Source organism: Aspergillus wentii (assembly GCF_001890725.1).
Source record: "Aspergillus wentii DTO 134E9 unplaced genomic scaffold ASPWEscaffold_7, whole genome shotgun sequence".
NCBI lineage: Eukaryota > Fungi > Ascomycota > Eurotiomycetes > Eurotiales > Aspergillaceae > Aspergillus > Aspergillus wentii.
This window is the reverse complement of record NW_024467838.1, coordinates 522,662-549,080: the sequence shown is the minus strand read 5'-3', so window position 1 is coordinate 549,080 and position 26,419 is coordinate 522,662. Positions and strand designations below refer to the sequence as shown.

Sequence of the window (26,419 nt, the reverse complement as noted above, 5' to 3'; positions counted from 1 at the left end):
AATCCTGAGCAAAGCAAGGTCGTCCAAGGAAATCCATTACTAGAAGATACGTACATACAAAAGGTGCCCATGGGGTATATGCTAACATAAACAAGACACCGCAAAAAGAAACTTCGGTGCTTGTTGGACAGAAAGGATAGAAATTTTCATATCGAATCAATCAATGGACTGTTTCCTGATGGACTGCACAATCGGATCGAGACCAAGATAATGACTCATAACGCAAGCTGGATCAAGGGATTCATGCAAGCCAAGGGAAGGGAAACAATCCAGATGATCAACCCACCCTATCCTTCTGCTCCAACTTCCCGATCAATCGCTTCATTCCTGCCCATTCCTCAGCAGGAACATCCTCAGGTGTACCGCTGAGACCCTTTCCTACTTCAAAGACGGTCACTACACCATCGAGTCCACCAGTTGCAATCCGTTTACCCTCACGCTCCTCCCAGGCAACCTTGTTCAGGCTTCGCGTCAAAATGCCACCGCGACCCTTGGATGGTGTGGTCCGCACGACGGGTACCTCGGTGTCCATGTAAAGGTCCCAAACTTCGAGGTTACCAGCACCATCGACGAGGGAGAATACTCCAGGGCGATGAGGAGACCACCGTGCGTCATACACAACGTCCTCGCGATTGATATCCAAAATTGGAGACACAACTTGCGTCGCCGCGGTCACAGAAGTTGCAGATGCGGTTGTGGCTGGAGGTCGTACGCGCCAAAGCTTTACACTCCAATCCAAACTAGAACTCAGCATCAGGTCGCCAAGGTCGACAGGCCCTCGTGCTGGGTGGAATGCTGTTGACATGATCGGCGCTGCATGGCCGCGATATGCAAGGCGATGGTCTGTGCCAGCCTTGGCACCTGCTCTATCATATCGGTGACAGGGGTATATTCCGCCTTCTTCAGTACCGACGATGAAGAATGTTGGATCTGATTGTGGAAATGACATGGTAGTTGGTGCGAGATCTTCCGTTTTAGACGGTGGGGGAGTAGTCAATTCCAGGTACTCCTGGGGCTGGGAAAGCATATCGACGGTCCAGCCGCAAACAACACCATCTGTAGACACTGTTAAAATATTATGGGCGTTTTGTGTTCCTATAATAGATATGTTGTAAACAGGATGTGTGTGGCCAGAACCGGTCAGTGGCGTCTTCTGTACAGGCGCACCTCCACCGGCGCGCGACGAACGAGTGTCCCACAGCAGGACCTGTCCGGAATAGGATCCACCGACGATGAGGTTGGGGTGAAAAGGGGAGAATTTTGCTGTTAGAATATCCGACGTCGAGTGGAAGACGTACTCGGGGCGAGATTGCAGATGTTGGTTCCAGACCTGAACAAGGCCGTCCGGTTCATGGGGGGCAGAGGGATTTTTGGTATAAGAAGCCAAGACAAGCTCCGGAAACTGAATACGCCAGTCAGAAACATCCACAGCCATGTATCTTTGAAGTCGAGAGAGCCACAAACCTTGGGCGAAAAGCTAAGATCACTGATCATGCGTTTCTTGCTCCATCGCTCGTCCCAGAACTGACAAACTTCTTTAATGCCTCTCCTCTTCTTTCCATGTTCCTCGTCTTCTTCCAAATCACCATCAACGCCCCCAAGCTCGTAGTCTGCTAAGACATCATACTCCTCGTCCAATGCGCGCTCAATCACCTTGGCTGACCGTTCGACAAAGTCCAAGAAATCATCGGATGATGTCACGGCCTTCAGCTCGTCGTCATCTAGCGTACGTAGGGGGTAACGTAATTGTGCAGACTGCGCCGCTGAAGTATCCTCAGCCTGTCTTTGGGTGGCCTGTACTTCCTCCTCAATCTCCTGGCGAAGCTTCTTCCGAATCTCCTCGTCGCGCTCACGGTCTCTTTTGCTCAGTCGCTTGCCCCGCGTACCATCCTCATCTTCTGACTCCTGAGACCCATCCGGAGAGTCTGGTCGGTGCTGCTTTAAATCATCTGTTTGTACACCTTTGCTGTAGGTCACTATTTCTGGTTTGGGCTCAGGGGCTTGCTGTGGTTCGGGGACAGCTGCAATAGGGTCTGCTACTACAGTCTGGACAGCAATTGACATGGACTGTGGTCGCGTGGACGGGGCAATCGATTCAGTGTTATCGCCGCTCAACTGGCTGGCGCTGAGGACCGAATTCGGTCTGCTGCCTTTGCGCGATGGACCATCTGCATGGCTGATAGAAGCAGATCCGGGGCGGTCAACGAGACGGGAGATCAAATCATCGAGTTCAGCTCTGCTGTCGGAACGGCTTGGAACAGGCGATACAATCTATATAAATGAGGTTAAAATGCCATCACTTTAAAAATTTGTGACAAAGGCAAGAGGGAGCGCGCCCCATACCTCGGAAGCATCGCCGGTGTTGGCTCGGTTTTGGTTGAATTCCTGTTGCCGCAATTCCCTTTGCCGCTTCAGCTCCGCAAGTTTGGCTCTTTTGGCGAGAAGCTCGGCCTTTCGCTGTTGCATGGAGGACATGATGAGAGGGGGTTCGATACAACCTGGAAGGTCGAATCGGTGGGATTTATTCCATCCAGTCTGTTATCCTGGCTTCTGTATTGACGGCTTTCGCGTTCCCCGTCCCGCGTGCCGGCCGTTGGTGGATGACATAAGCGCTGAGTGGCCGACGGCCCGGAAAAACTCGCGACAGGAACTTCGACTCTGAACAACCTTGAGCTTCTGGATATACCCTCTCCGATCTATTGCCAGCCATTGACAGTCGATACCCTCCGAACGGTCGCTCCGAGTCCGGTTCTTTTACTTTCATTTAATTATATTCTTCGATCGCCGATCCGGAGGCTCAGATCGTCCCGCAAGATGGCTTCCCAGGGTGTCAACGTGAGTGTCCGCGAGGACCCGTTCTGATGATGGACAATCAGGTGTTCACAACATTATTTCGCAACAACAGGTTCTTCGTTACTCGGCTCTAGTGACTGGCCTTGTCTACGGTGTCTACCACCAGTCGAGCCTCAACTCCCAGACTAGACGCGCAGAGACCGACCGTGAATATGCACGCAAGGAGCGTTTGATCGAGCAGGCTAAGGCAGAGTGGAAGAAGAAGACTTCGCCCCAAGAGACCAAGTCGCAAAGCAGCGGACGTATGTCATTGCAATTATCCATTCCTTCTTTTGGGTGTTTTCTCCAAAGGAGCCGGCATCTTGCGCGATCAATGCTAACCCGCAAACTTGCAGTCATCACCGACCCCGAAGACAGCCGTTTCGACCTGGAGGCTTTCCTGAACGCGAAAGCCAAGGAGACAAACTAGAGATACTGAAGATACAATGAGGAGTGTTTGGCAGTTATATCTGTGGGAAGATGGTACCTCCCAGGGTACAAGAAGGATGGCTCGGGTTAACCCCCGTTTATGTATTATTGTTTGGTCTAATTTCCCAGAGTCTTGTCATTGAGAGCGAAAGAAGGAATGATTGTTCTTTTCCTATTTTTTTATAGACATTAACTCTGAGTCTTGTACATACCCTGGGCTGTCGTGCATCTGTAACACTACAGTTGGACCAGAAGAACAAGAGATTCTGATCTTCGGCTTCATCACCGGTCCTCTCTCCTTTGAATTATGTGGGGTTAGAGTTCTTAAGCCTGTTGCATGTTTTACTGCTCGATGCATATACAGGCAAGCAGGGGGTATTCAACTGATGCTGGCAAGAGGCCGAGCAAGTCCGCCTCAGTTCTCCATCTTGGGTCACTTGAATGCGTCAGTTTGTATTTCGTATGCTTTCGTATTTCGTAATCTTGATCGCCTTTTCAACTTCCGTAGTTGTTAATCAAAGCCATAACCTCGCCCAGTTCGTTGAACAAACGGCCATCTGGCACAGATGGGGTCACAGTGCGTTTAGGTTCGAGCAGCTGTGTCTCTTCATTCCACTTCCATCCACAGGCTGTGAATCTCTGTATTGTAGCTGGGTCACCTTTCTCCGCGGAGGCGGGATCAAGTCCAAGATAGCTTGCTGCGGTGGCAGGTCGAATCGCCTCGTAGGCTCTGCTGATCTCCGTCAAGGTTTTCTCTTGAAAATGTACTGTTCATAATAGTCAGAAGATATGCGGTAATGCCCGAGCGTACGGTGTGTTGTCGTACCATCATATTTGTCTACTAATGGCTTCAGTGACTCAGACCAAGGTAACTCTCTGAGGATCTTGTAGACCTGGTCGTGCCGATGCTGCCAAACAGCGCGCAATAAATTAAGACAATTTTGCAACGAAGGGTCGTTCTGTAGCAGAGTTTGTGGCATCCGCTTTGTCAAGATGCGAGCTTCGAGGCTGGCAGTTATCGAATTAGCTATTACCAACAAAGCATATGTTAGAAGTGGATCCGTTACATCTTATCTGCGAGAAGAGTCGAGATAAAAAAGGATGAATAAAAGAAGCTTAGAAGCTCAGAGTTACTGCTGTCCGGTGAGAGAAGACAAGCCTCGTTCTCATATTCTGCCAGTATGTCGAGGAGCTCGGCGGCAGTCTGACTCGTGGTGAGCACGGTCGACAACTGCTCTTTGGAAAGTGGAGGGAGATCCATCATGCGAATCGACTAACGTGACTGAAAGTGCGTGGTGTTCGGCGACAAAGGACAACTGCCCGTCAACGTGCTGGAGCGAGGCTGGATAGTGAAGCTACAGTGCGGGGAGCAACTCGGAGGTGGGTGTGTTTCCCCGAGCGCGATGGGTTACGTACCTAGCGCCAAGCCTCCAGAAGAGACCACCTTGCGAAGCTCCAACTCAATGTCAACCAAACCAACGGTCCAACCTTCTCGCATCACCTTCGCGACAGGACGGACGAGAGTCATTCTCTCCTTTTGTGTCTAATTGGACTTTGTTCTTTTTTTCTTCTCTGGCCATTATGGCCGAAACACCCGTTGATGTTCTTCTGAAGGGCGAGACCAGCAGGAACACACGCGGTCTTCTGCGGATTATCATTCTATGTACTATCGCCGCCGCTGCCGTGTCCAGTCGACTCTTCAGTGTTATTAGTATGCAATTCCTACTTTATACATGTCATTATAACCTCAATTGATATCATATGCTAATCGATACTTCAGGATTCGAAAGTATTATTCACGAATGTTGGTCTCCATCCAATTCTTCAGCCCGATACAATATTTAAATCCCGAACAATACATCATCCGAGATAAAACAATATTAATATGCATTTTCTCTTTAGTCGATCCTTGGTTCAACTTCCGAGCAACGAAATATCTGGTTGAGCATGGATTCCATAGCTTCTGGGATTGGTTCGATGACCGTGAGTGACCCTTTGTTACTGTCAAATACGGCGACATATCCCCCAATGTGGAATCTCCCCTGGTCCAAATCAATTGGTACTGATTGAGGACTCTTTATCCAGGAACATGGCACCCACTGGGACGTGTCACTGGTGGCACACTTTACCCCGGTCTCATGGTGACCAGCGGCATTATTTACCATATCCTGCGGTTCCTTACTCTCCCTGTCGACATTCGCAACATCTGTGTTTTGCTTGCGCCAGCATGCTCCGGTCTAACAGCATTGGCAATGTATTTCCTGACCTGTGAAATGACACCCTCTCCTTCTGCAGGTCTTCTTGCGGCTGCTTTCATGGGAATCGTCCCTGGTTATATCTCCCGCTCGGTCGCGGGAAGCTACGACAACGAAGCCATCGCAATCTTCCTTCTCGTTTTCACCTTCTTCTTGTGGATCAAGGCCGTCAAAAATGGCTCTATCATGTGGGGAACTTTGACCGCACTATTCTACGGATACATGGTGTCAGCTTGGGGTGGATATGTCTTCATCACCAACCTGATCCCTCTGCATGTTTTCGTCCTTCTCTGCATGGGCAGATACAGCTCTCGGCTCTACATCAGTTATACAACATGGTACGCTCTGGGAACTTTGGCCAGCATGCAGATTCCCTTCGTCGGATTCTTGCCTATTCGCAACAGCGACCACATGGCCGCTTTGGGTAAGCTTTGGCTTTGATGTTACTGGTGGTACAACATCATACTGACGCATCCTAGGTGTTTTCGGTTTGATTCAGCTTGTGGCTTTCGCCGAGTTTGTTCGAGGCTTCGTCCCTGGCAAGCAGTTCCAGAAGCTTCTTACCTCGATGATCATCATCACCTTCGGTCTTGCATTTGTCGGGCTTGTTGTGCTCACTGTGTCAGGAGTCATTGCGCCATGGAGCGGTCGCTTCTACTCCTTGTGGGATACTGGCTATGCCAAGATTCACATCCCCATTATCGCGTCCGTTTCGGAGCACCAACCTACCGCCTGGCCGGCGTTCTTCTTTGATCTGAACTTCCTGATCTGGCTCTTCCCTGCAGGTGTTTACATGTGCTTCCGAGACCTCAAAGATGAGCATGTGTTTGTCGTCATCTACTCGGTGCTCTCGACTTACTTCGCTGGTGTTATGGTCCGATTGATGTTGACTTTGACCCCTATTGTTTGCGTTGCCGCTGCCATTGTGCTTTCTCACATCCTTGACACTTACCTACTTGCTTCTTCGCCCAAGGAGAACTCTCAGCAAACGAACGCGGAGGCAGCTTCGGAACCTCTTCGCACCGCACGGACACCCTCCGTTGGAATCTTTTCCTACCTTTCTAAGGCTGTCGTGACAAGCTCCATTGTTGTCTACCTTGTTCTTTTTGTCGCGCACTGCACCTGGGTCACATCGAATGCGTACTCCTCCCCGTCGGTCGTTTTGGCCAGCCGGATGCCAGATGGAAGTCAGTTCATCATTGACGACTACCGTGAGGCATACTATTGGCTTCGTCAGAACACCCCTCAAAACGCCAAGATCATGTCATGGTGGGATTATGGCTACCAAATTGGTGGTATGGCCGATCGCCCGACTCTCGTTGACAACAATACCTGGAACAACACCCACATTGCCACTGTCGGAAAGGCCATGAGCTCGCGTGAGGAAGTCAGCTACCCCATTCTTCGCCAACACGATGTGGACTACGTTCTTGTTGTTTTCGGTGGGTTGCTGGGCTACTCAGGCGATGATATCAACAAGTTCCTCTGGATGGTTCGTATTGCCGAAGGTATTTGGCCCGATGAGGTGAAGGAGCGCGAGTTCTTCACGCCTCGCGGAGAATACCGTGTGGACGAAGGCGCAACCCCCACCATGCGTAACAGTTTGATGTATGAAACCCTCGTGCGCTAAAACCATTGTTTCTTGCTAACGGCGATCAACAGGTACAAAATGTCTTACTACAACTACAACTCCCTCTTCCAACAAGGCCAGGCCGTCGACCGTGTACGTGGTGTGAAACTCCCTGCGGAAAGCCCCCAGCTTTCGACCGTCGAGGAAGCGTTCACTAGCGAGAACTGGATCATCCGTATCTACAAGGTCAAGGACCTTGACAACCTCGGCCGAGACCACGCCAGTGCAACGGCCTTTGACAAGGGTAACAAGCGCAAGCGGGCCACCAAGAAGAAGGGCCCTCGTGTTTTGAGAATTGAGTAAACGGTCACAACCGGGCTCCGTCTTGATTTTAAAAGACAGTTACTCTTGTGGCATGTTGGGATGTGTATTCCCAATCTATATTCTAGCTTATATTCAAATTCCATGTTCTTCCCATTACAGCAAGTTATACATCTGCGTAGAATTTATATGCCTAAATACCTAGGTTTCCCCTGTGGTTCTACAACCCGTAGATAGTTACGACGGCCCAATAGCAGTAACCTATAGTTGAAACGTTCAGGGAACTAGAGCGAGTATTTTCTTTGTTTGGATATCAATAAATGTACAGATGGCTTAGAAAATACAAGGAGCTGAGAGTCGTCTTCTGTCTCTACCCAGAAGCATAAGAACAGACTGGGCGGGATCCTAGATCTTCATCCTAGGATTCCAGTTGAGTGTCTTGCAGTTCACCTGTAGATGGACAAACTATCGACGTTGCTTGATACTCAATGCCGACTTTGAAACTTCTCCCAGTGTACAAGCCCATGAAATGCATCCCAGTCTGATATAAAATCAATAAGTAATGACAATGCCATAATATACTCCGTATCCCGTTAAACCCTAGCTGACAGGATTATCCAACAGACTTTTCCCGGGTGTTATCTATCGAACGGTTCTCAGTCCAAGGAAAAGAGGGTTACTGCTGTGATTTCGCGGCGGGAGTGTCGGGGACTTGAACGTCGGAGAATTCATCCTGGCCGACTGCGCGGATGGTGTAGGAGTCTTGAATAGCATATTCTGTTAGTTTTCTGGTCTTTTCATGTCTTGATGCTCGGTCCGAGCGGCGCAAGTGTAGCGGGAGATTGATTTGTTTCGGATGGGAAAAGTTACGTACAAACAGCAATGGAGAATCCGACCAGACCGATTCCAGTCAGCGCATTCTTGAAGAGGTATGGCCGACGGGCACGCAGGAGCGCGGCACCTGCGCGGTAGTCTTTACCATAGTATGTGGAGTTGAAGCTATAACGGACCAAGGAGAGATGTCAGTCATCGTGGAAAGGTCAGGATTTTGGGGGGATCCGGGGTAGGATTGCAATCGCGATGGCTTGAACGTACATTCCCGCAGGCATTTTGTAGACGTTTTCAATTCCTGGGCAGATGAAATTGACTAAACAAATGGCTTGTGTCAGGTCCAGATGGAACTCGATAAGAGGCAAATGCAAAGGTGGAGGACGACAGGGAAAACGCCGGTCTTGGCATCTTGGAGTGCGATTTTGCCGGCAGAAACGGATGTGTGAATGGCTTCAAGAACAAGTTATGATGTTGGTTTACAAATATAGAACTAGGTGATTAGATATTATGGATATCGATAAGGTCTCGTTTTTATTTGTATCATTTAAGTCTTCGAACAACACAATATTGACTTATTTGTCTTAGAGATCTGCTTACTACTCCCTTCTGTCAATATATATTGCGCATCGCGACCTTTTGGACTAAAGCATCCAATAGATTCGAGATGATGAGCTGAACGACCTATCATCAGACAGAATATGAACACACAAATTTCAATTATTCAATCATCCTATGAACAACATGCAATACTAAATATCATCGTGAGTCGACATTGACAAGTTGAAGCTGTACTACAGCTACCGCACTAACCCCTTCCTGGCCTAGCGCGACGCCTCCGGTGACATCGAGAAAAGCGACTCTTGCTCCGTCTTCTACCATCAACGCTGTCTTTGTTTCAACTCGCCGCTAGCTTTCATCGTAGTTTTTTTTCCCTCATTTTTCTTTCGCTTTATTTCCTGGGCTGCTCAGGCTTGCCTTCTTTATTTTTTCATCCTTTTCTTATTAACGCGTTGCGTGTACTTCCTGGACGGTCGTTTCGTCCTCCGATACACATGCGCCTTGCCCGCGGTCCTTAAGCCGGCTCCCTCCCCGGCTTTTCTTGTCCATTGTCTTTATTCAAAACAACTCGGTGTAGATACGAAAGCAGGAATAACGAAGAAATCCTCGTCAATTATCGTTTAGTTGCCTACAGCCCCATTATACCACCGAACGGGGGCCATCATGGCTCAACAGACCGACCAGCTCGCCGATCAGATCGCCCGGCTCAGCGCTGCTCGCAACCTCGTCTTGGGCGATTCGGCCTTCTACCCACAGATTGTGAATGGGATCCTACCGATTATTGGCGCGAGCGCGCGATTGGAATTGCGACGATGGGGAGCAGAGTTCTTAGCAGAGACATTCGCTAGTCCTGCGTTGGCTACGGGTCAGAAGGAACAGTTGGCAGCAAATGCATTGCAAACTTTGCGGGAAATCTTGGAGATACCGGAGGAGGATACATTGGTCTTGAGGCACATAGTGCAGACTACGGCCAGTCTATATCCGCTGGTTTTTAGGCACATGTAGGTGGTCGGCACTTTCTGTTAGCCCCGGGTTATCGTAGACGCTTGAAGAGCAAGAAGACACGGGAATTGCTATTGAGTGCTGTGGCATGGTAACTAACGCTTCATTAAATCTACAGCATAAATCATCCAGGAGACGCTGAGGCGTGGGAAAGAATGACGGCAATTAAACAAGAGATTCTGCGCCGGTGGGATTTGTTCCCTTTCTCGGTTAAAATCTGCTGCATCAAGTTTGTGCAGCGAGTCGTCCAGGTTCAGACCCATGGTTTAATTTCGGATCCTCGAGTATGTATCTTGATTCCCTGGGCGAAAAGCATCGTTGGTATTGACGACGCCTAGCGACCCGATCAAAACGAAACGTCCCTAGCCATTGTCCCTAGAAATCATCCTATACTAGCCCTGCCAAATCTGGAAGCTGAAGCTTCTGGACTGCTTGATAGATTGCTGGCCGTCTTTCAAGAAGAATCCAGGTACCCAATAATGCCTTGCTCGCTTGAAGAGTGCCTGCTAACTTGCTGCCAGCGATCCCCTACTCGTAAATGCAACATTGAACAGCTTGGCAACTCTTGTCCGAACGCGACAATCTATCGCCAACAAAATTATCAACGCCGTCATGAGCTTTTTCCCTGCGAAGCAAGTGCGCCTGCCAATGACACCAACCACGCGTGTTGGCGTCAAGTCGATGGAACGGACGAGCAGAGCATTGTTGATCAATATAATGAAGAGGTTCGGAAATATAATAGAACTCTTGGGACCAAAGCTGACCACTCATCCAGGAACCCCAATCACCCTCTTGCAGGAAAGATGCAACAATACATCGAACGTTTGATGCAGTCACGTTTGGAGGTTGCTGATGATGCGTCGCGCAAGCGTGCTTTACCAACTGAACCAACCGATGGACTTGATGCGGCGAAGCGGGCTAAGCTTGATGCCGAAACTCCCCCATTGATGAAGATCCCTCCTCTCCCCCCGGGACCTACAAGTTTTTCGCAACTCTTTACATTGACGGAAGACACCGGGCTTTCATCATTCGACGTCAAACAATTGCCTGTTGACCTCCTGGTTAAGATCGCAGTCCCCGTTCTCACACGTGTGAACCAATCTTCCTTACAGCAAGCCGTTGATGTATGTTACGAGAAAACATTCCATGTAAGCTATTCTAACGTGATCACAGGCCGTACGGATGCGATATGAGACTATCAGCAAACAGCAATCTGCGCAGCGACAAGCTGCATCGCAACAGCCGGTAGAAGAAGAAGACGATGATTACGAGCCCGAGTACCAACCCATGGATGTCGCAGAAAACACCGCTGAACAGACCGAAGCCGTATCAACGGAGGTGCCAGATCTTCAGCCAGACTTGGTGTCTCTTGGTCCGTTTGTACTACCGCAACCTCCGCCACTATCAGAAGACGAGGCCGGAGAAGTTGGTCGCAGTGCGGTTGGAAGAGTGTTTGGCATGCTAGCATCTACCGAAATGGCACCCAAGCCAGCGAAAGGCAAGAGTCAACAGCAACTGGGTTTTACAAGGCTAGCTGGAAGCACGTTCGATCGGGACGCATGGGTAACATTGCTTACTAGACTGGCGACTCGAGCACCCGCGGGTCTAGAAGTGGAGGACGGCCAGAAGGCTGAGCAAGGTGCAAGGAAGAAACCAACAATATCCGACTCGATACGGGAGACATTATACCGATATATCCTCGAAGACTTCAGATCGAGAGTCAATATCGGGATCACATGGCTCAACGAGGAATGGTACAACGACCGGATTCAAATGAAATTTACTGCATCTCAGCGCGATCCGGAGTCCGAGGATGTTTCCGTGCCATTGCACTATGACCGCTGGGCATTGCGGCTTCTCGACGGATTTTTGCCCTACCTCGATTCTCGAGACACCAAGATATTTGTACGATTCCTTAGTGAAATCCCCGAAGTGACCATCCCAATTACACAAAGAATAGCCAGCCTCGCGAAAGATCCTGAGCGGGTAAATCTATGCGTTCAATCATTGCTGTAAGTGCTTGTCCCTTTGGAATCATTGAGCTGCTTTACTGATCTGACTTGACAGATATCTGATTATGTTCCGTCCTCCTGCACGGGAGATGTGTCTGAATACATTAGAGGATGTTTACCAAACCTGTAAGACTTCTTCTCTTCCATCTTCAAACGCCTATCTAACCACACAAACAGATGAGGAAGCACGTCCAGCAGCCAGCAAGGTCCTAGCCAAGTGGCGCCCCCAAAATCAGCCAGAGCAGCAACAACAGCAACAGCAACAATCAACTCTGGCATCCCGCCCTGCTGCCACAGAAAACAACACTGCCGCAACCAACGGCGATACGGAGACGCCGCAGCCTACCACTACCCCTTCCCAGCCCGACCAACAGCAGCAGCAACAGCCAGAACAAAGCACAGCAGCCAGTTAGGCTGGAACATTCTACTATGTTATCGATCTAAATGAAATGAAAGGAGGAATTTTCTCTTGGGAGTTAAACTACCCAATCTTGTTTTTGATATACCAAATCTGTACTTTTTCTTTTCTTTTCCTCGGCTGGGTTCTATGTGGAATCGGATTTGCTACAATTGCATTCATACCTGACCAACCAGCAAGCAAGCACTATTGAATGGGACATATACTACTTTATACGAGTCGCTCTTAAGGGCCTAGCTGCATATTGTCAGCCATGAGCAACTTTATTTGTATCGTGTTATTATGAAGCTGGTTATGAATATTAAAGTATACCTACACCGAAGACTACATTTATTTGATCAAACGAGTGTAGTCCTAAATAATATGCAAATTCCCAATATAATATCGATAAACATGTCAATGAATTGTTGGTATATAACTCGACTCAAAACCCACAAACACCATCCACCAAACCCAAACATAGGCAAAAACAAGAGTGGATTTCATTGAATGAAGACACTAAACAAGCCCGCTTCCCAGGTAGACTTACTCCAGTGAAAGACAAGACATGACATGATTGACGCCCATGGCCTTATGTATCGTGAGAATGATTATTGAAACATGGAGCTCCGATGCATCCGATCGCCCTTATTCACAAAGCTCAAAAAAACATATCAAAAGGCATTAATGTGGGTAAGAAAAAAGAAAAAAAAAAAAAAGAAACAGAAAGAGAACTACAAGAGAACAGCTAGATTCGTCCGTGTGTTTCCAGTCATACATGCCAAACATACATACATGAGACTCTAGAACGCCTTGATCGTTGAGTCCTATACAATATAACCAACCGAAAAAGAAAATATAGTTAGTGGTATCAGAAGAAGAAAAAAAGCGGGTTCTATCGAGCAGCCATCTGATTCGAGGCAGGACCAGTGCCGACTCCCGTCGACTGATGAACAGAATTGGCAGGTTTAGACAGTGATGGTGAGGAATCGCGTTTTGAGGCGGCTGCATGGAAAAGCCCCAGCCGTGCGGGTGGTGGTGAGTAGGCATTATTTCGTGCGTTGTCCGGCCGCATCTCGGGAGGAGATCGATGGCCGAGGGCATGGTTCAAGTGTGGATGGGGTTTCCGCATATCCAGCGGAGAGGAGCTTTGTGATCGGAACCCTGATTTTCGGTCCGCGTCATAGTCGGGTTGCACAAAGTGTCCATTATTGAGGTGCGGCTGTTCCTGTTCCGTACCATAGGGAGTGTTGTTCGCTGGCGAATTGGTTGCGGACGGGTTCTCCGCGATGGTGGATGCCGACCCGTTGGGGGCATTGACATCAACTACCCGCTTCTGGGCGGCCGGTGTTGTGTACGAGGGGGCTCGTGGATGCTCGAATACTCGACCTTGAGGCCTGGTCTGCGTTTGCTGCTGGTGAACAGGATGTTGCGGATTGGCCCATGGAGTTTGCTCCAGAAAAGCTTCTTCTGCAGCCGTGCGGAAAGCATTGGAAGATAGGGCCGACATGGCACCACGCGGTAGAGACGATGACGCCGAGGGCTGTGAAGCAGAAATTCTCGGCTCAACGGAAATCTAGCATTTTATGTTAGTTTCACAGCTTTCAAGAAAAAGAACAAAAGGAGAAGAAGAAGAACTCACTCCCATCTTTTCCAGGTCATCATCGAGCTCGGAGGGGCGTGCGGGAGCCAAAGAGGGAGCGGCCGGAAAACCGACGTATTTGGCGACACCGGCCATCACGGACACCTCCTGATTATATGCAGTTTGATGCGCAATCTGCTGGGACCGGCGAGTGGGGAATGGAATGTAATGATGCGGGCTGATCTCTTCTGTCTTGAAACGATCATGTTGGATGGCATAGAATTGCTGGCTGATTGCACTTGAATGCCTTTCACGAATATCCCGGGCACGCTGGAAGAAGGTACTATGTGTCTGCGCTCGCTCCGCAAGGCTCTTGTTCAACAGAGCCTTCAGCCGGTATTGGAAAAGAGTGTGTTCGTAGTTGACCTTTGCGTCACGATAGCGCTGGACACACTCAAGCTGACGTAGGTACTCGGGATGGGTAGGATTGGGTCCCGTGAGCATCTCTAGCTCACGATTGAGCTTAAATATTTTTTCGTCATAGATCCTGTACTTTATTAGAAATGAACGCCCGTGATGTTGGCAAAGGATCCTTACTTGTCACGCAGCGTCGCAAATTCTCGTTCTAATACCGTCAAGGACTCCATGGCAGACATCTTCTTTGCTGCTGTATAGAATGTTAGTCATACTCGCATATTCTGGATGTAATGTGATTTCTGACTTACATTCTTCCTCATGCTTTGCCGCGGCTTCAGCGTCATCTACTTCCTCGCCTCGTTCGGCGGTGTCGTCATCTTCTAGATGATCATCCGCACCACCCTCAGGACCCTCAACGGCACCACCAACCTCGGTTTCCTCCTCCAGATCTCTGGTCTTCCGTGTCTTTCGTTTGCCCTTTTTACCCTTTTTGCCCTTTACGGGAGCTGCAGGTAGATCCGACTCGGGGACTTCATCTGCTGGCGTATCATCTTCGGTGGGCTTCGGCGGCTCTTCAAATGGTTCCGGTGTTAAAGTATCCGCGGGAGGGTCGCTCAAATCACTCTTGACAGAGCCGCGACGCTTATTGGGCGGTTCATCTTCGCCAAATTCTGTCCCTGTATCATCACCGCCAGTCTCAAAGCGCTTGCGCTTCTTGCTCAAGCTGTCTGACAATGTGGAATCCTCCAGGCCGGGGGTTTCATCAGTAGCCTCGGCAACCCCGTTGCTTTTTGAACGAGGTTTGCTGGGAGAATCATCCGCGACATGCTCCTCGTCGTCTTCATCATCCTCGGCTTCTTCGTAGGTAGTCGACTGGGCCAACTTGCTGGGGCTGGGTCCATGGCTACTCGCTGCACTCAGAACAATATCTTTTCTCCAGCGAGCACTGTGTGGAGAGTCTTCGATCCGCTCTGTTTCGGCCTCGGAATCATTTTCGGGCACCGTCTTCTCCGGCTTCACAGGTTCGTAGTCGGAAGGCTCATTTTCTGAGACGTAGTCAATTTCGCTCAGACTACTCGACCGGTCATCCATGAGTGAGTCATCGAGAAGAGGATTTTGATCCCCATTTGTGACTGTGGATTCTGCCCCCGTTGGTGGACCAACTGAGCCAGGCTCTCTGCTTTCGGCCACCTCCATTGGCTAGGAACGCGATATGCGCAAGTGTGACACCGAAGCAGGGAGTGTGAGGGGGAGATTCTGTGTATGGTTGCCCAGCGCAGGTTGTTGACCGCGGGCGTGTGGGGGGAAGAGAAGGGGAGTGCGAAAGACAGCGGTGAAGACGACGGTAAAAATGGGTCTAAACCTGGGTCAATCGTGAAAAATGTTAGATCAGTGGCCAGATTGAAAACCATGGGGGTTGAGATAAAAAGTCGAAAAAGATATTTGATCGAAAAGCACAAAGGGCAGAAAAAAAGTTTAGATGGGGGTGAGGGTGAAGTGGTAGTAGCTAGGAGTCTCGCAGAAGGCGGTGCGGAGATTGATCGCTTTTGCTCAGAACCCCCAGAATCATGGGCAGTCGCTTGCTCCGTCCTGAGCTGGAGACTGCGCTGTCCACGATAAACACCCAACATTCATTATCAGAGGCCGTAGGCATGTTGAACCATCGAGCAGGAAGCAGACCAAATAATCCAAGAGATTGTAGACCAACAGACGTACCGTTCAGCAATGCGCCAGCAGCGAAGCCAGTGATGATCACGGCTGCTCGCGACCGAGCACGGTTCCCACAGCCAGCGCGCGTTTGCAAGTATCGAGCTCAGGAACGAAAATCAACTCAACCAAGCTGATGATGAAGTATATAATAGACCTCAGGGCGAAATCAGATCCTGCGCAGACGAAAACTGGTTGAGAGGAATAAGAAGAGGGGGCGGTGGTGGGCTTCACGAAGCGGGCAATACGACAGAGCAGCGTTGCGGGAGGGAGGACGGCATGAAGAGGCAGCTCAGTGGTCAAGAGGAGGGAATTCGAAGAGAGGAAAGAGATAGAGAAAGCAAGAAGAATAGGATGAAGGGAGTTGAGATTGATCACCACAACAGAACGGGTGGCAGCAACAGAGGGAGAGAAGAGAAAAGGACGAAGAGGGCCTCAATTCCGGATGAGAGCGAGAGTGACGGAGAAGGCGGATTCTGCCGCATCACCGCTGGGCGTGCTCACCGCCTAGATCAGACTGCAATGCAGAGAACGACAGAGGGCATGTCAATTGTAAGATATTAGATATTGCGATGTCGAATCGATGGCCTGGTATGTCGATAATGGCATGTCTGTTCGGAGCAGCAGAGCAGCACTGCATTGGGTTCTTCACAGTGCATGTCGAGCGCATTGCAATCCTGCAGTCACAGTCGATAAGACTTATCAATCATCGACCACTCGCATCACAACACCAGAGCTTGATTAATACAAACACAGCTGACTTACTCTTACAAGTATCCGAAAAATATAAATTCTATATTATCTAACCTGTTCAAATTGAAGAATAACCACCATGGGGTGTTTCTGTAAAATATCACGTGATAGAAACCTCCGCCAAGACCTGATCGGCTGTTCCCCGACAAGAAAAAAGTAAAAAAAAAAAAAAGATAGATCGGCGACTGCAAGACAGAGGTTTTTATCGCCTCAACAATTAGGGTGTTTTTATTTGACTGAAACCTTGCTTATCGTTCATTTCGCCTAAGGACTTACTTTCTTCCAATACAATCATGGGCAAGAAAAATAAGTCTCAGTCGGAGAAGACTGAGCAGCAGCCCGCAGCTAATCTTCCTTTCTTGGGTGGAAATGCGTCTATCGACCCGACTCTGGCGTCCCTGTTTGACCAGAGTGTACGTGGCCTGCCCCTTATGATTTTATTGGGCGCCAGTCAGCTAACGTGTCTATTTGCAATTGATTAGGCTGGTCCAGTAAAGGCCCCAACTGTCGTGCCATCTGCCCCACGAGTCGAAAAGAAGGATGCCGAAGAAGATGCGGATGAAGCAGAATCAGACCAGGACGACGATGAGGTGATGCAGGAGGCCCCGGAAGATAGCATTGATGCCGTCGAAGATGAGAGTTCCGAAGCTCCCAGCCGGAAACGAAAGAGGGCGACTGGAGACGATCTCGAAGAATCTTACATGCGTCGCATAGAAAAGGAGGAACAGAAAGAGGAAGAGAAACGCCGTGCATCGGAGAAATCGAAAAGGCAAAAGGTCAAGGCTCAAAAGGACGACAGCGACAAATCGACCGACGAATCGGAGGGTTCTGAAGACGAGGCTGAGTATGAAGATGCATCCTCGGACGAAGAGGATGGCAAGACTTCTGTGCCAGTGCATGAGAGCAAGGCAGACTCTAGCGATCTCGACAAGTCCAACCGCACCGTCTTCCTGGGCAATGTCTCGACTCAGGCTATCAAGTCCAAAACTGCCAAGAAGACCCTTCTCAAGCACCTGGCCTCTTTCTGTGCTGATCTTCCCGAATCCTCCGGACCTCACAAGGTGGAGTCAATCCGTTTTCGTTCTACGGCTTTTGCCAGCGGGGGGCGTGTTCCAAAGAGGGCTGCATTCGCTAGGAAAGAAGTCCTGGACGAGACTACACCTAGCACAAATGCATACGCCGTTTACAACACCGTCCAGGCTGCTCGAAAGGCGCCTGCGGCCTTGAACGGGACCGTCGTTTTGGATCGTCATCTACGTGTCGACAGCGTTGCGCACCCTTCGGCCGTTGACAATAAACGATGCGTCTTTGTCGGAAACCTGGACTTCATTGACCAGGAAGGAGATGTGGACGAGGAAGGAAATAAGAAAAAGAAAAAGAACACACCCCCCGCCGATGTTGAGGAAGGTCTGTGGCGCACGTTCAATGCGAACATCAGCAAGCCCAAGGAGAAGGGCTCTAAGGGTAACGTTGAGTCGGTACGAGTGATCCGAGACAACCTCACCCGTGTCGGCAAAGGATTTGCGTATGTCCAGTTCTACGATCCGAACTGCGTGGAGGAGGCCATCCTGCTGGACGGGAAAAAGTTTCCTCCCATGCTGCCTCGGAAACTGCGCGTATCGCGAGCCAAGAGGATGTTCAAGAAGCGCGACGGTCCTGAACGCAACGCGAAGGATAGGGCTATGGGAGAGTCCCACCGCACGCTCCAAGGACGTGCTGGAAAGCTATTCGGTCGGGCCGGTGCGGCCAAGCTGAAGGCTGGGGAGAAGCGATCCATCTCACAGAATTCCACCGTGTTTGAGGGCTACCGCGCGACTGAAGATGGACCTCGAATTAAGGTGAAGACAAAGAGCCGTGGATCGAAGGGAAAGCCAAAGAACAGGAGCAGTCAGCGCGCAGCAGCATACAAGGCTGCAGGAGGAAGGCAAGGAAAGATGGCGAAGAAGGATAAATGATGGCTGGTGATTTTTCTTTGCCTTCATGTATGTATTAATTGGGAGTCTACGGAATTGGGAACTTATGAAGAACCCATTTATAAAAATGTTATAACCCGGGTATTTCAGCCGTTTCCCTTGTGCCTGATAGTGATAACTTATCAGTGGAGAAGACTGACTGACGTCATCGGAAATCAGATGACTCTTCATCAAAACAATTCGTAGATGCCTTGACCAGAAAAAACAACTTGTAAGAATATATCAAACCATCCTGAAATTATTCTCCAGTAAATATTTTCATTTCTTTAAAATCCTTTCTTGAGAATTGCTTGAGTGCACCCACTTCTCTAAAAATCTCCACTACTGCGGGGCGAACACTGCTTCAGCTTTCAGCCGCACTACCACAGGTATATAATGCAAACCGAACCATCCTGTCAAATATATCCTTCATTTCTCCTTTATACATACACACACACAGAGAGAGAGAGACATATATACTAACATAAATACAAACAAGGCAAATGATGCTCCCTATGGTCATGGCGCCCCTCCGTCGCTTACGCCTCACTAGACGAACCTCGGACCCTCCTCCAGTCGAGGATTCATCCTCATCTAATAAGGGCATGGAGCCAACTACAGCAGAACCCGAATCATTTTGCCCCAGTTTGTGGGATGTTCTCAAAACCCGGCATGTTCTGCAGTGGAAGGTCGTGCCAGGTGGAATGCCGGCTGAGATTGTGGATTTGATAGTCGATGCGGCGGAATACTGGCCATCCAGTGTGGTGACGATGCAGGGCAGCACGATAATCAGAAACGATAGGGATCGAGTGATACTGAAGACAGACCCGTTGTGTTATAGCCCCAAGGTATGTCCTCCACCTTCCAGTATCTTTTAGTTGATTGACCTTGACTCATTTCCAGACACTGTCAACCTCATCGCCCACAACTGTCCCCCACAGAACCATTCACCCCTGTCGGAAAATTATTTTCTCTATTTCAGCTCATGATCAAGGCTGGGGTGGCCATGGTGATGGCGAAAGCATATTCAATGGCTCATTTACCTGGTTTGATACAGAGATAATCCCTTTCACGCCTTTTTCAGACCAAAGACTTGAAGACACAAACGTACCTGAACGACAACACTTTGGACCCGATCATCCGAATCTCTTGCCTCGTGAAGACAAATTGCAGTCCAACCCAATAGCGAATGACGAGACGCAGCATTATACTATTACCTGGCATCATCTTGACAACATCCAGCCCGATTCAGATGAGGCCGAGGAGATTAAACTCTCCCAGGGCAGAGGTCGCGCCACACTTGACGGCAGCCAAGTACGAGGACTGGAGATTGGACAGTCGATTGCCTTGTGGGCACGAGCGAGATTTGGGGGATGGGCGAACCATGTGGATGGAGCGTCTATCCGGGTGTTTTGGAGTGTATAATAGGCATTTACGACGATGAATCTAAGAGTCAGGTAACTGAGAACTAGCAATGTGAAAATCCGGGGTAAATATGGGGCTCTGACTGGTGATCAATCATCGTCTGTTGTCAGCAACTCAGTGTCATTTTTATGTAGAAGTCTTCTGGGCTGGTGTTGAGAATTCACTGTCAAATAATTTCCACCTCGTTGAGATTAGAATATATACCAAGGATACAGTAATTTTAATCCATATCACCTCTTATATCCATCTGTATAGTTGACTATCATCATGACTAACCAGCACTTACTGATAACCTCATTTCTCTTGAAATCACGCAATTTCGCCAAGACCGCCAGTGGCCGCTGCAAGAACACAGCAATATAAAAAAGTCCTCATCCTCCACGCGCTCCATAAATTTTTCTGGCTCAAAGATATGTTCTTTCGACCTTTCTGACGATTCGGCCACAGTTTCTCCCATCTCATGAGCCTTTCCCATGGTGCTTCTCCCCGTGAGAGGCCTTGAAACGCCCAGATTCCCAGCCGACGGAAAGCGTCCAACATGGACCAAGGCAGGTGGGGCGCAGATTGCGTCGGTTGCGCAACGGCAGAGCGCACCCAGAATAATGAATAAGAGACGGCGATTACGATGAGGAAGCGAAGGGTCAGACGGCGATTCGGGGACTCGGCGATTGTTTTGGTGATCACAAGGGAGGCCAAGGGGGTGACAGTCAGTCTCATCTCGCCCGAGAAAGCATCGATTCGTCTATCTCGGGCGTGTGATGACGGCAATCGCAGGTTCCAAGAGAGATTCTGGTGGCTTGATGACGGAATATCGTGGTTCGATGGGCGCACGCACTTCCTTCTCGCCGTTATCCCCCCTCTCTTGCTCGCTATCCTGTCGTTCCCCTCTCGCTGAGAGGGTTTTTGTGACTCCTAGCTGGCATTTCCCCGAGAATTACGCCGGGCTGTTTCTTTAGCTTGTTTGGATACCCCCAATACATTTATATTCACCGTCTTTTCGACGTGTTTTTGCTACCATTTTCTCTCTCTTCGCTATATCTCTACATTCTTGTGTATTTGCTTTGTTTTCACGCTTCTTGAGACTGCGAAATGAGTTCTCCTCAGAAATGTGCTGCTGTGGTGGTGGGAGCTGGTCCAGCTGGTCTGGCCGTCATTGGCAATCTTCTGGAGAGACAACTTGGGCAGATTGCCTGGGTCGATCCGTACTTCCAGGCTGGACGTGTGAACAGGAAATACCGCGAAGTTCCCAGGTGAGTCGACTGTTTCGGATCGAATACGATCGGTTGAGAGAGCACTGGGCTAATTCTGTGATTTCCCAGCAACACCAAGGTCTCTCTTTTCCAAGCATATGGCACGGCAGTCCAGCCATTCCGAACGGTTATCAACAATACCCAGATTCCCAACGCATTCTCTACGTTGGCCAAACTCGACCAGACAAAGACCTGTCATCTGCATCATGCGGCAGACATGGTAAAGGCACTCACCGACGGTGTTGTTAAGATGGAGCAGGTCTACCAATATGAGGGAGTTGTCACTGCGGCCAATTTGTCTGATAAGGTCAGTACAAACGGAAGTCTTGGTTATGGGGTTGAGAGTTAACCAATTCTTGTAGTCCTCCACCTGGACGGTTCGAGTCAAGCGCCAGGGCTCTCTGAACGAAGTCGAAATCATGACCTCCCGGCTCATCCTGTGCACGGGAGCGTCACCAACATTCCTTCCAGTCCCCGTGTCCGGACTCAACATCCAACCGTTAGATCTCGATGTAGTACTGAAACCCAGCGAACTCACCTCGCATCTTCCTCGGGAGATCCCTCAAACTGTCGCAGTGGTCGGTGCCTCACATAGTGCCATTTTGGCCCTGTTGAACCTAGTAGATCTCGCTCGCACTTCCCACCCCAAACTCCGTGTCAAATGGTTCACCCGCCACCCTCTCCGCTATGCAGAGTATATGGACGGCTGGATTCTCCGAGACAATACCGGCCTCAAGGGTTCAGCGGCCGAATTTGCTCGTCAACAACTGGAAGACGAAGCTCTGCCCAAATCTGAGGCCGGTAAATTTATCACCAAGGTCGACTGCAGTGACGGCAAGGAATTGACGCAGTATGAAAAGCATCTGCCCTCCTGTGCACATATCGTCCAAGCCGTGGGATTTACACGAGATCCTTTGCCAGAAATGTCCAGAAACGGTCTCGCATTTGAGCCCAAGTTTGACCATGAGTCGGGCGGCTTTCACGACGAGAGCGGCCAAGTTGTTCGTGGCTTGTACGGTGCGGGAATTGCATTCCCTGAGCGGGTGGTTGATCCTTATGGCACGGTTGAGTATGCCGTTGGATTCTGGAAGTTTATGAAGTTTATCAACCGTGCTTCCCAGCAGTGGACAGCTGCATAGATTAGCATTGTTTTGGTTTTGGCTTGGTATATGATTCCCTCGACGGTTTGACGGTATATGATTCCATTATTATTCGGTTAGTTTGTTTTCCTTATACATACAGATAATCCATCAATTCGATGCTTGACGTATACTCCACTATATGATCTGCACTCCAGATCTCCATACGTAGTCCAATTAAACAAGCCACCAAGCCAACCCTATCTCAACAAACAACCCTCCCATCGACCCCCCAACTCTAGAAGCCCCCGACTCCGAACCGGCCGTCTGCATCGCACTCGCCAACCCCGACCTCGTCCCCGTCAATGTTTCATTCGAAGTCCTCTCTCGCACATACGCCGACGCCGTCACCGTATACGTCGCCGTGGACTGATGCCAGGTAAACACAGTCCCACTAGGCGGCGACGTCACCTCCGTCCCGGTATTATGCAGCGTCTCCGTCCCATTCTTGGGCATATTATCGGGCCGATAGAATGTCTTGGACGACTTGGACGGCGCAGAGAACCCGAGATCAGACATGCAGTTGTAGTTCTTGAGGGGCGTTTCGCAGGCGGACCAATCCGGGTCTGAGATGTTGATTTCTGGGACTGGGACGGAGATTGGGAGGGGAGGGAGAGTCGGGAGATTGTTTGTTGGGGAGAAGGGCCAGATGTTGTAAAAGGCTATGGGGGCGGGGATGATGGTGTCTGGGCAGATGTCGTGTATTCTATACCCACATTAGTTATCTTTCTCAGGTAGAATGCGCAGACGAGAAGACTCACGCAGATAAGATAGCACTGATCCCACAACACGCACAGCCGGATTCCTTCTTTGCAACATCGACTCCATTATTCGTGGTGAGCTCATTGCTTGCATTGACGAGACACGAGCTTTGTTCCTGTTCAGCCCGTCGCACCGAGTCGTAGACCTCGCTGATATTACAGGAACAACCACCGGGTGCGTTCTTGGGAGGAGGCCAGAAGGGAATCGGGTCTGTGACGTCGGGACAGGAGGTGAGGTATTGCTGGATGAAGATTTGGTATTCGCATGAGTAGACCTTTCATTCATGAGTTAGATGTTTGCTTAGGGTTAGTGGGGCTGCTGGTTAGTGGCGTACTTGATTCCAGCATGCTTCTGCCATGCAGTTCAGGTAGTCTTGATGAGCGGTGCATCCGCATGCAACAACACAGTTGACAGAGCCATTGCAATTGACGACGCAGTCTCGTCCTTTGGCGTCGACGTTGGCATTGCACGAGCTATAAGCCGAGGGATCGGCGCAGAGATTAGAGGTGACGTTTGTCTGTGCGTGGACGAGCGATGAAAGAAAAGTGATGACAGCAATGATCAGAAAAGTACGTGCTGGAATCATGATGTTTCCTGTCTGACGGTTGGATCTTATGCCTGGTTTGGATATACAGCAGAACCCAGATCAAGCAGAGATAACCACCACTTATATAACAACACTTGCTCCCTCAAGGCCCCCATGATTCGACATTGCAAAAACAACCATCGCTTCTTCCGAGCAACAAGGAGATAGGGGAAAAACCATCTCATCGTAGGACAACCTGCATCAAGGACTAGCTATCCTGCAAGCTCTGAATCCCTGACAACTCAAGCAGGCAGCCTCACATATAATGACACTGTCGAATCATCATCATTCCGGGGTAAAAAGGACATTTGAACCCCCCCCCCCCGGGTCCGTCCCAGCCGTTTAACGTGTCTTTACTGGGAAGTTGTCGAGAAGCACGATGCAGGATGAGATGAGATTGGATTTGAGGGGGAATAGGGAGGATTTCCATCATGACCGGCGACTAGGTTGGTGATCATGGATGTCCATGCTGAAGGATGATGGTCTATTCTGGGCGAACAGTCAATATCACGTTATAGTCTGTTGGGCATGAAGTGATGGAGCAATAAAGTAGTTTTGCCCTGTTGATCTGTTGATCCCAATGTTGATCAGTCCCTTAATCAAATCATCAAATGATACCCACGTATGCTGATATCCCTGCCATACTGATCTGTGATAATCTCTCATATTCATCCATCTTATTATCTGCATATAATATGACATAATATTCGATATTTATCAGCAATTAGTCTCAGATCCTATTGGCTGCGCCTGTCCACTGTAAGGGCAAATACCCCGTACGGTATTGTGACAATACGCTATCGCAGGCCGGTATATCCGGTCCCTTGCGATGCCATAGCGTTGTCTAGTTATCTCACTTATCTCCTACGGGGATTTTCCACGATAGCACGGACAATCTCAATGTCGCTTCAGTAAGTTCAATTCCATATGCCCCAGTCCTTACGACACGGCCTCATTATTACAGCACATGACTATATACACTTGACATCAAGTGGAATAACCCGTCCCAAGAATCAATATAAAATATGGTACAAGCGAAAGCTTTGTCCAAGGTAAAAAAGAAAAAGACAGCCTCGTTAAAAGTCTTTTCAGCGGCCGAGAAGATGATATCCACGTAATAAAAACATGCCCTATTTCAGGCAGTCCAAGAAGAAAAAGCTATATACCAAAAAAGGAAAAAACCTCGTCAATCCAACAGTGCTTGTAGACCCTTACAGGAAGAAAGCAGCGCCCAGGACGATGGCCATCATGCCACCAGAAACCCGGTTGATCATGCCAGAGTTGGTGTCTGGGACAGTGGAAGCCGAGGCGCTGGGAGAGCTGGTGCTCGAAGCATCGGTGGTGCTGCTGGCATCAGAGGTGCTAGAGGCACCGGAGGTGGTGGCAGCAGCAGAACTCGAGGCAGTGGACGAGCCGGAAGAGGTCGGGCTAGGAGAAGAAGACGAGCCAGAGGTTGTGGAATCAGTGCTGGTGCTAGTCTGGGTAGTCAAGGTGGTCGAAGCAGTTCCGGTGGTGGTTCCAGTGGTGGCTCCAGTGGTGGTGGTAGCATCAGTGGTAGTGGCATCAGAGGTAGTCGAGGACGAGGCAGTGCCAGTAGTGGTGGAAGCGGCCTCGGTGGTGCTAGCAGAGCCAGTGACACCAGAGACAGAGAAACGGGGGAGATAGTTGACCTCGCTGCTGTCATCGTCGGAGATGATCTCAACAGTGTAATCGTCGCGATCAGCCAGGCTGGACTCGGGGGTCCACGAGTAGCTTCCCGAGTTGTCAATTTCCGAGGCGATTTCACTTCCAGAGTCCGGAGTCAACGCATTGCCCCATTGAAGCTTCAGCGAAACAGTGCCGCTGGTGGTGGGATCCCAGGTGATGGTGGTAGGAGATCCGGCCTTGAAGGAGTAGCCACCCGCAGGGTTGTTGAAAGGGTTGGAGGAGGCAGCAGCAACAACAGCCGCGAAGGCGCTGAGAGACATGTAGATGGCTGAACGCATATTGACTGTAGTAGCGATGATAATCGGATCTTTGAAGAAGGCGTGAAAATAGCAGGGATCGTCAGGCACAAGACGTGGGGTATATAAAGTAGTAAGCCGAAAGGATCAAGGAGAGACTTCGGAATGAATGGAGGTGATATCGCAACAGAAAGAACGGACTCTGCGCAGAATGGCAGGAATAAATAAACGATAGACTGGGATGGGAAGAAGAAGAAGAAGAATCCAGCGAAACTGAGGGGGGCAAAAAGAAAGAAAAAGGAGCGAGCGACTTCGGGGCAGCGCCGTCCAGGGCTGGCGTTGAGCCAACTAGGAAAGTACTAAACGGCCAGCATTTTGGGTTGGGGCTAGCTGCATTGGGCGACTGCGAGGCTGGCAAAACAACCGTTCATTGCGCGCGTTATTAGGATTGACTTTGTTTGTCCAGAAATGCCCGTGAATTCATCTCGGCTGTGGAGGATAATCGAACCCCGTCCACCGCGGGCCAATCACCGTGCCGCATCGCCCAAGTACCTTAAATGAAGCCCCACAGGGTCCGAGGGGCTCCAGTGGCGCTGGCCTGTCAGGTGGTGCGTTCCGCCCGTATCACGTTACTAGTGGTACCGTATCGTTGGGATCCAAAAACACTAGGAAAAACAAAAAAAAAAAAAAAAAAAA

At 49.7% G+C, this 26,419-nt stretch overlaps 14 protein-coding genes across 14 annotated transcripts; 7 read left to right on the top strand and 7 right to left on the bottom strand.

Moving 5' to 3' along the window:
* Nucleotides 1-277: 277 nt before the first annotated feature.
* Nucleotides 278-2,475, bottom strand: ASPWEDRAFT_117373 (putative dynein intermediate chain; the record flags this gene model as incomplete). The annotated part of the gene is made up of 3 exons (XM_040828729.1): nucleotides 278-1,402; nucleotides 1,465-2,271; nucleotides 2,344-2,475. 3 exons carry the CDS (start codon nucleotides 2,473-2,475, stop codon nucleotides 278-280), a joined length of 2,064 nt encoding a protein of 687 aa, XP_040685537.1.
* Nucleotides 2,476-2,814: 339 nt separating this feature from the next.
* Nucleotides 2,815-3,262, top strand: ASPWEDRAFT_175175 (ATP synthase subunit e; the record flags this gene model as incomplete). The annotated part of the gene is made up of 3 exons (XM_040831323.1): nucleotides 2,815-2,835; nucleotides 2,906-3,095; nucleotides 3,189-3,262. The coding sequence occupies 3 exons, from the start codon at nucleotides 2,815-2,817 to the stop codon at nucleotides 3,260-3,262; spliced, it is 285 nt and encodes a 94-aa protein (XP_040685536.1).
* A 494-nt stretch (nucleotides 3,263-3,756) lies between these two features.
* On the bottom strand, nucleotides 3,757-4,522 carry ASPWEDRAFT_30826 (CSN8/PSMD8/EIF3K family protein; the record flags this gene model as incomplete). The annotated part of the gene is made up of 3 exons (XM_040833471.1): nucleotides 3,757-4,028; nucleotides 4,088-4,288; nucleotides 4,396-4,522. 3 exons carry the CDS (start codon nucleotides 4,520-4,522, stop codon nucleotides 3,757-3,759), a joined length of 600 nt encoding a protein of 199 aa, XP_040685535.1.
* Nucleotides 4,523-4,725: 203 nt separating this feature from the next.
* ASPWEDRAFT_160911 (dolichyl-diphosphooligosaccharide--protein glycosyltransferase subunit STT3) lies at nucleotides 4,726-7,587 on the top strand. Its single transcript, XM_040829805.1, has 6 exons — nucleotides 4,726-4,972; nucleotides 5,042-5,065; nucleotides 5,164-5,244; nucleotides 5,347-5,940; nucleotides 5,996-7,124; nucleotides 7,179-7,587. Exons 1-6 carry the CDS (start codon nucleotides 4,843-4,845, stop codon nucleotides 7,447-7,449), a joined length of 2,229 nt encoding a protein of 742 aa, XP_040685534.1. The 5' UTR covers nucleotides 4,726-4,842; the 3' UTR covers nucleotides 7,450-7,587.
* Nucleotides 7,588-7,650: 63 nt separating this feature from the next.
* On the bottom strand, nucleotides 7,651-8,737 carry ASPWEDRAFT_43859 (uncharacterized protein). The gene is made up of 3 exons (XM_040836129.1): nucleotides 8,503-8,737; nucleotides 8,282-8,406; nucleotides 7,651-8,169 (listed from the first exon to the last, which is right to left on the bottom strand). The coding sequence occupies exons 1-3, from the start codon at nucleotides 8,514-8,516 to the stop codon at nucleotides 8,084-8,086; spliced, it is 225 nt and encodes a 74-aa protein (XP_040685533.1). The 5' UTR covers nucleotides 8,517-8,737; the 3' UTR covers nucleotides 7,651-8,083.
* A 476-nt stretch (nucleotides 8,738-9,213) lies between these two features.
* On the top strand, nucleotides 9,214-12,551 carry ASPWEDRAFT_43856 (RNA-processing protein PTA1). The gene is made up of 8 exons (XM_040836128.1): nucleotides 9,214-9,797; nucleotides 9,917-10,082; nucleotides 10,137-10,267; nucleotides 10,320-10,523; nucleotides 10,574-10,922; nucleotides 10,972-11,810; nucleotides 11,866-11,936; nucleotides 11,988-12,551. Exons 1-8 carry the CDS (start codon nucleotides 9,460-9,462, stop codon nucleotides 12,221-12,223), a joined length of 2,334 nt encoding a protein of 777 aa, XP_040685532.1. The 5' UTR covers nucleotides 9,214-9,459; the 3' UTR covers nucleotides 12,224-12,551.
* Nucleotides 12,552-13,102: 551 nt separating this feature from the next.
* On the bottom strand, nucleotides 13,103-15,403 carry ASPWEDRAFT_117354 (uncharacterized protein; the record flags this gene model as incomplete). The annotated part of the gene is made up of 4 exons (XM_040828726.1): nucleotides 13,103-13,783; nucleotides 13,850-14,336; nucleotides 14,387-14,453; nucleotides 14,515-15,403. The coding sequence occupies 4 exons, from the start codon at nucleotides 15,401-15,403 to the stop codon at nucleotides 13,103-13,105; spliced, it is 2,124 nt and encodes a 707-aa protein (XP_040685531.1).
* Nucleotides 15,404-15,774: 371 nt separating this feature from the next.
* Nucleotides 15,775-16,477, top strand: ASPWEDRAFT_30822 (uncharacterized protein; the record flags this gene model as incomplete). The annotated part of the gene is made up of 2 exons (XM_040833470.1): nucleotides 15,775-16,010; nucleotides 16,069-16,477. 2 exons carry the CDS (start codon nucleotides 15,775-15,777, stop codon nucleotides 16,475-16,477), a joined length of 645 nt encoding a protein of 214 aa, XP_040685530.1.
* A 482-nt stretch (nucleotides 16,478-16,959) lies between these two features.
* nop12 (rRNA-processing protein NOP12) lies at nucleotides 16,960-18,621 on the top strand (the record flags this gene model as incomplete). The annotated part of the gene is made up of 2 exons (XM_040833469.1): nucleotides 16,960-17,079; nucleotides 17,149-18,621. 2 exons carry the CDS (start codon nucleotides 16,960-16,962, stop codon nucleotides 18,619-18,621), a joined length of 1,593 nt encoding a protein of 530 aa, XP_040685529.1.
* A 602-nt stretch (nucleotides 18,622-19,223) lies between these two features.
* ASPWEDRAFT_116823 (uncharacterized protein) lies at nucleotides 19,224-20,043 on the top strand (the record flags this gene model as incomplete). Its single annotated transcript, XM_040828687.1, has 2 exons — nucleotides 19,224-19,466; nucleotides 19,522-20,043. 2 exons carry the CDS (start codon nucleotides 19,224-19,226, stop codon nucleotides 20,041-20,043), a joined length of 765 nt encoding a protein of 254 aa, XP_040685528.1.
* A 164-nt stretch (nucleotides 20,044-20,207) lies between these two features.
* ASPWEDRAFT_638863 (uncharacterized protein) lies at nucleotides 20,208-20,954 on the bottom strand. The gene has a single exon (XM_040838712.1). The coding sequence runs from the start codon at nucleotides 20,758-20,760 to the stop codon at nucleotides 20,353-20,355; it is 408 nt and encodes a 135-aa protein (XP_040685527.1). The 5' UTR covers nucleotides 20,761-20,954; the 3' UTR covers nucleotides 20,208-20,352.
* On the top strand, nucleotides 20,893-22,521 carry ASPWEDRAFT_639061 (uncharacterized protein). Its single transcript, XM_040838714.1, has 3 exons — nucleotides 20,893-21,293; nucleotides 21,363-21,600; nucleotides 21,656-22,521. Exons 1-3 carry the CDS (start codon nucleotides 21,133-21,135, stop codon nucleotides 22,430-22,432), a joined length of 1,176 nt encoding a protein of 391 aa, XP_040685526.1. The 5' UTR covers nucleotides 20,893-21,132; the 3' UTR covers nucleotides 22,433-22,521.
* An 88-nt stretch (nucleotides 22,522-22,609) lies between these two features.
* ASPWEDRAFT_175166 (uncharacterized protein) lies at nucleotides 22,610-23,780 on the bottom strand (the record flags this gene model as incomplete). The annotated part of the gene is made up of 3 exons (XM_040831322.1): nucleotides 22,610-23,138; nucleotides 23,194-23,468; nucleotides 23,529-23,780. The coding sequence occupies 3 exons, from the start codon at nucleotides 23,778-23,780 to the stop codon at nucleotides 22,610-22,612; spliced, it is 1,056 nt and encodes a 351-aa protein (XP_040685525.1).
* Nucleotides 23,781-24,509: 729 nt separating this feature from the next.
* On the bottom strand, nucleotides 24,510-26,256 carry ASPWEDRAFT_43847 (GPI anchored serine-threonine rich family protein). The gene has a single exon (XM_040836126.1). The coding sequence runs from the start codon at nucleotides 25,763-25,765 to the stop codon at nucleotides 24,992-24,994; it is 774 nt and encodes a 257-aa protein (XP_040685524.1). The 5' UTR covers nucleotides 25,766-26,256; the 3' UTR covers nucleotides 24,510-24,991.
* Between the last annotated feature and the right edge of the window lie 163 nt (nucleotides 26,257-26,419).

Coding starts and splice junctions, on each gene's coding strand:
- ASPWEDRAFT_160911 (XM_040829805.1), top strand. CDS start 4,843: ATGGCCGAAACACCCGTTGATGTTCTTCTGAAGGGCGAGACCAGCAGG. Junction 5,941..5,995: donor CGACCACATGGCCGCTTTGG/GTAAGCTTTGGC, acceptor GACGCATCCTAG/GTGTTTTCGGTTTGATTCAG. Junction 7,125..7,178: donor ACCATGCGTAACAGTTTGAT/GTATGAAACCCT, acceptor GGCGATCAACAG/GTACAAAATGTCTTACTACA.
- ASPWEDRAFT_43847 (XM_040836126.1), bottom strand. CDS start 25,765: ATGCGTTCAGCCATCTACATGTCTCTCAGCGCCTTCGCGGCTGTTGTT.
- ASPWEDRAFT_43856 (XM_040836128.1), top strand. CDS start 9,460: ATGGCTCAACAGACCGACCAGCTCGCCGATCAGATCGCCCGGCTCAGC. Junction 10,524..10,573: donor TTGATCAATATAATGAAGAG/GTTCGGAAATAT, acceptor CCACTCATCCAG/GAACCCCAATCACCCTCTTG. Junction 10,923..10,971: donor CCTTACAGCAAGCCGTTGAT/GTATGTTACGAG, acceptor ACGTGATCACAG/GCCGTACGGATGCGATATGA.
- ASPWEDRAFT_638863 (XM_040838712.1), bottom strand. CDS start 20,760: ATGAGACTGACTGTCACCCCCTTGGCCTCCCTTGTGATCACCAAAACA.
- ASPWEDRAFT_43859 (XM_040836129.1), bottom strand. Junction 8,170..8,281: donor CGGATTCTCCATTGCTGTTT/GTACGTAACTTT, acceptor ATGCTATTCAAG/ACTCCTACACCATCCGCGCA.
- ASPWEDRAFT_639061 (XM_040838714.1), top strand. CDS start 21,133: ATGAGTTCTCCTCAGAAATGTGCTGCTGTGGTGGTGGGAGCTGGTCCA. Junction 21,294..21,362: donor AAATACCGCGAAGTTCCCAG/GTGAGTCGACTG, acceptor GTGATTTCCCAG/CAACACCAAGGTCTCTCTTT. Junction 21,601..21,655: donor CGGCCAATTTGTCTGATAAG/GTCAGTACAAAC, acceptor CAATTCTTGTAG/TCCTCCACCTGGACGGTTCG.